This window comes from Vigna radiata, chromosome 1 (assembly GCF_000741045.1).
Source record: "Vigna radiata var. radiata cultivar VC1973A chromosome 1, Vradiata_ver6, whole genome shotgun sequence".
Taxonomy (NCBI): domain Eukaryota; kingdom Viridiplantae; phylum Streptophyta; class Magnoliopsida; order Fabales; family Fabaceae; genus Vigna; species Vigna radiata.
In genome coordinates, this window is record NC_028351.1 from 29736365 (window position 1) to 29741849 (window position 5485).

Below are 5485 nucleotides of genomic sequence, written 5' to 3' on the forward strand. Positions count from 1 at the left end.
TATTTTATATCTTTGACCAAACATTAATTGTGAGTCAATTGCATTAAGTGCGTAATCAATTAAGTTGGTCTGATTGATACTAACTGTTATAACTGTCTGTGTATAATCGACTCGATTAGTAGCATAGTCGACTTAAGGAGTGTCAATTTTGTGAAAAACTATATATAGACGCAAATTTGATTTATGAAGAGACTTTTGTGATTTTAACGATTTCATTGATTCTTTTCAAATTTGCAGAACGTGCTAAGCTCCAAGAACTCATCAAGAAAGACCGAAGTGATCATTCTTTGGTGCTTGCTTGTAGAGTAAGAGTTTGTGTTCAAAGACAGATTGATCATACTGCACATTGAGGTGTTTGAAACGTGATCGACTACTTCTCTCAATCTTGTGAAGATTGTGGTTGTCCCGTTGTGATTACAGGAAGAGGACGTGCTGCATTCTGAGACTTTGAGGATTGTTCAAAGTGGTTAAAGACTGTAGGAGAGGGGATATCTTGTTGTTGTTCTTTGTGTGTATATGCCTAAATTTTGGTTAGAGGGTTAGAGAGGTGTTTTATATTTTTACGTGGAGGTCGCTGTAGAAACCTTGTTGTAAAAACCTTGACCATTATAGTGCATTTGCTTCCTGGGATTGGAAGGAGACTGGATGTAGGCAGTTTGGTCGAACTAGTATAAAAATCTGCGTTTGAATTCTCTACCCTACACTTTTACATTTTAAGTCGACTTTACTTTTTACGTAGTCAACTATTTTCGCTGCACTTGAAATATCTTTTTGCTTACGATTCAATAAACTTTTGAAAGTTTATTCTTTTATGAAAAAGATTTTGAAAAGACTCTGATTTTTGTGTTTCACCAATTCATCCCCTATTGGTATTGAAACTAAGTCATTCTATTTTTAACATTTACAAAAATGTCACCAATAATTTTTAACATTAATTATTCAGTGGTTAAACTTTGAATGCATGACATAATATCCTGTTTTTATACTAGTATAACATATATAAAATAAGATTTGTTCCAACTTATATATTATAAATATATTTTATTTTCAATTTTTAAGAAATATTCAATTCTCTCATGCCGCATATATCTCATGATGACCCATTAGTGATAATCTTATGTATCATAACTCTATCAAATAACAAATATTATTAAGATACATTTTAAATAATTTTATTATTATTTAAAAAATAAACTTTAAATTTAACTCATTAAATTATTCTACGTCCTAAAAATTTATTTCAAATAACATTTATTTAACTGTGGTTGACATGTGACTACTATATATCCACATTTTGACGTCACAAATAGAAATCCAGATTTCTAAAAGATGTGTTATTTAATAAAAACTAAAGGTATATAATTTCATATTTCAAGGTTAAAATAAAGTAAAAAAATACTTTGCAAGGATAAAAATAAAAGTTCATTCATTTCGTAAGAACCAAAATCTTCAATGCATAGAATTTTTTAATAGAAAAAAAAAAAAAACAAACACAAATTCCTTTTATACAATGACTCATTGAAGTGAATAAAGAATTAATTGTTGCCTTAAACATACGATTGTTTGAGAATTCACCTTTAAAACTATTATTTTGACATATTTAAATTTGTTATATTTATTTGATATTATTTTTTTATTTTTTTTTTTAAATATTAAAGTATACATTTTTATAATTATTTTATTTTTGTTTTATGTGTCAAATCAATTTCTTTCCCTTTAATCTTTAAAGTACGTAAAATTGAAGATTTTAGTTCTAACGAAATGAGTAAACTTTTATTTTTATCCTTGCTAAGTATTTTTTATTTTATTTTAATTTCTTTAAAATATGAAATGTTATACTTTTAATTTTTATTAAAGCTCATTTTTAAACAAATTAATAGCATATCTTTTAGAAATCTGGATTTCTATTTGTGACGTCAAATGTGGATATATAGTAGTCATATATCAACCACATTAATGTTACTTGAAATAAATTTTTAGGACGTATTCGACTTTATTTGACGTGGATCATTCCAATCCAGGGAATGAAAAAGTAAAAGCAGCACTTGGTTTGATCCCACCATATATATCTTCTCATCACCACGCTTATAAATGCACCGCTTGGACAAACACCTTCATCACACAAATCCAAAAACATCGACACCAATTCTTCACCTCTTAATCAAAAAATGTGTTCTGAAAATGGAGATTTCTCTGTGAGTGTGACGAACGAAGAGGTGGTGGCAGCAGTGTTACCAGTGCAAGAACATTGGCTTCCACTGTCGAACCTTGACCTGCTTCTACCTCCATTGGATGTAGGAGTATTCTTTTGCTACAAGAACCCTATTATCACATCCACAACCATGGAAGACTGTGCCACCAACAAAATGACCTTTGGAACCATGGTGGGGTCTTTGAAGAAGGCCTTGGCACAAACCCTAATCTCTTATTATGTGTTTGCAGGTGAAGTCGTGCTCAACAGCATGGGTGAACCTGAAGTTCTCTGTAACAATCGTGGTGTTGATTTTGTTGAAGCTGAGGCAGATGTTGAACTTAAGAACCTCAACTTTTACAATCCAGACCAATCTATTGAAGGCAAGTTTGTTCCAAAGAAGAAGAATGGTGTGCTTGTTGTACAGGTACTACTTCATTTTTTATATTTTATTTGGTTTATAAAACTTTTTCTTTAAATATACATAGCAACCAAACTTGAAATCATTTTGACCAAAATGTTCCCTTTATAGATATAAAATATTATTTACTGATAAAAAAAAAATCAAACTTGAAACTATTTTGACATAAAACAACACTTGAAGTACTTTTTGAACTAATGTTAGACTTTAACCATGAGAAAAACAAGTATACTCATTCCAAATATTTTTATAATTTTGAAAATATTACATTTATGTATATCATTAACGGTCATTTTTATATTTTTAAAACATAATATTAGTGTAATAATTTAATTATATTATTTTAATATCTAATAAATTTTTATACACACTTAATATTTATTATTTTATCTTTCAATCTTTCTTTGTTTATAATTACAAATAACTTTTTTAATGATGGGTTCTCAATCACTTGAACAACTTGACAATCCACTTTTATAGATATTTTAGTCATTAAAAATTCAATTTTTATAGTTGCAAAAAAGAAGTAAAAGATAAAATAATATATTAAATGTGAAAAAAATTGCTAGGAACAAAATTAATACTACCCTTTTCATCATCCACCTAGATTTTCAATCAACATTCACCCCCATAACGTCCAACCTGGTTTTGTGACGTAGAACGTGTGGCTGCTATTTTTTTTCTTTAAAAAGGAGATTTTGGAAACACGTTTTTCTCAGACACTATTCGGCAGCTTGTTCTTTATTATCACGTGGCTGCTATATTTTTGTTAAGAAAAAGGATATTTTATAAGAACCATCTTTTTCTCTTCTTGGCAACTTTGTCTTAATCAAAATGTGGCTGCTATTTCATGGAAAGAGACCGATTTGAATAAGAAATGGATTTCACGAAAAAAAGAAAAAAAACGTGATAGGAAAAGAAAACAGAAAACTAGGATTAGAGTACTTTAATGGATTCTTTTACATGAATTTATCCTAATGCAGGCAACATCACTAAAGTGCGGTGGAATAGTTGTAGCATGTTCATTTGATCATCGCATTGCAGATGGGTATTCAGCAAACATGTTTCTGACTTCATGGGCCGATACGGCCCATCCCACCAAGCCCACAACTGTGAGCCCATGTTTCCGTCGGTCCCTCCTCACTCCTCGTCGTCCATGTTCTGTTCCTCCTTCCCTTCACCAAATGTACACCCCTAATTCGAAGTTTACCCCACCTCAAACCGCAACCGCCCCTCTCTTGAGTCGCATATACTACGTAACTTCTGAGAAACTTCACAGCATGCAAGCCCTTGCGAGTAGCAATGGTGGAAAACGTACGAAGCTTGAGTGCTTTTGTGCGTTGTTGTGGAAAATGGTTGCACGTGCGGCTTCAAGAGAGGGAAGGGGCAAAAGGATGGCGAAAGTGGGAGTCGTGGTTGATGGAAGGAGAAGACTGTGGAAAAGTGAGAAAGTGAAGGAAGCGTTGATAGGGAATTACTTCGGGAACGTGCTTTCGATACCCTTTGGAGAGAAGGTGGTGGAGGAGTTGATGGAGAAGCCGTTAGGGTTTGTGGCTGACGCGGTTCACGAGTTCTTGGCGGAGGCGACGACGGAGGAGCATTTCTTGGGGCTGGTTGATTGGGTGGAGGGTCATAGACCAGAGGGAGGGTTGGCAAGGATTTACGGAGATGGAAGTGAAGGAGGGAGCTTTGTGGTGTCTTGTGGGCAAAGGTTTTTGGAGGGGAAGATGGATTTTGGGTGGGGGAAGCTTGTGTTTGGGTCATTCCATTTTCCCTGGGGTGGTGCAGCTGGTTATGTGATGCCAATGAAGAGCCCTCTAGGGAATGGTGATTGGGTTGTGTACATGCATCTTACGAAGGAGCAATTGGAAGTCATAGAATGTGAGGCTGGTGATGTTTTTAGACCCATGACATGGGATTACCTTTGTTAGAAAATAAATAATATTATGAGATTATTGAGAAAATATATTGTTATAATTGATTTGTAATAATAATGTTACATTATTATAAAATATTTATAGGGATAAAATAAAAGAATTATAGATTTTCTTTTATATATATCTTTTATATTTTATTCAAAATTAATAAGATAGATTTTTTCCTATTTTCTTTTTTTACATGGTATCAGAAGGAGGAACGATCCTTTGCCCAATTTTTTTTCTATCCTTATTCCCATGGCTAGAAATGAATCAAATTCAACATTTTTTATTCTCTCCATCATTCTGACCATTATGGAATTGTTCTTATTTCCAAAACTCTAGATGGAGACAATTATTCGACTTGGCGTAGAGCCATGGTCATCTCTTTGAATGCAAAATTGAAATTGGGTTTTTTTAATGGAACTCTCACGTCACCTTCTTTTCAGGCCAAACCAGAAGAATATACAGCATGGAAAAAATGCAATGACATGGTGTTATCTTGAATCTATAATTCTTTGGCACCTGATATTATCGATAATGTTATTTTCTATGAGATATATCTTCAAAATCGTTTCTCTCAAAGCCACGCACCACGAATTTTTCAGATTGAGAGAGACATTGCTTGCTTGGCTCAAGATCAAATGACAGTTGCATCCTATTACAGGAAATTTAAAATATTATGGGATGAGTTAGGCTCCTATAGTAATGCAACCTGCACTTGTGGAGCTGACAGTAAAAGGCATAAATTGATGCAGTTTCTTATGGGGTTGAATGACTCTTATAGTGCTATTCGTGGCCAACTCCTTTTAATGAATCCATTGCCTGATGTTACACAAGCTTATTCTTCCATCATTCCAGAAGAAAAATAGCAACATTTGAGCACTGCACGTGACACAATAGAAGCTTCAGCCATGGCTATTAAAAAAAAATGAACCAGTAGCCCTTGTTGTTCGA

General features: G+C 33.1%; 1 protein-coding gene across 1 annotated transcript; it reads left to right on the forward strand.

The window, feature by feature from the left end:
- The first annotated feature begins 1997 nt into the window (after window positions 1–1997).
- LOC106761100 (shikimate O-hydroxycinnamoyltransferase) lies at window positions 1998–4628 on the forward strand. The gene is made up of 2 exons (XM_014644610.2): window positions 1998–2618; window positions 3596–4628. Exons 1-2 carry the CDS (start codon window positions 2169–2171, stop codon window positions 4541–4543), a joined length of 1398 nt encoding a protein of 465 aa, XP_014500096.1. The 5' UTR covers window positions 1998–2168; the 3' UTR covers window positions 4544–4628.
- Window positions 4629–5485: the final 857 nt, after the last annotated feature.

Excerpts from the sequence above, each read along its gene's own strand:
- LOC106761100 (XM_014644610.2), top strand. The coding sequence starts at position 2,169 with ATGTGTTCTGAAAATGGAGATTTCTCTGTGAGTGTGACGAACGAAGAG. Across the intron at positions 2,619-3,595 it reads ATGGTGTGCTTGTTGTACAG|GCAACATCACTAAAGTGCGG; the intron begins GTACTACTTCAT and ends ATCCTAATGCAG.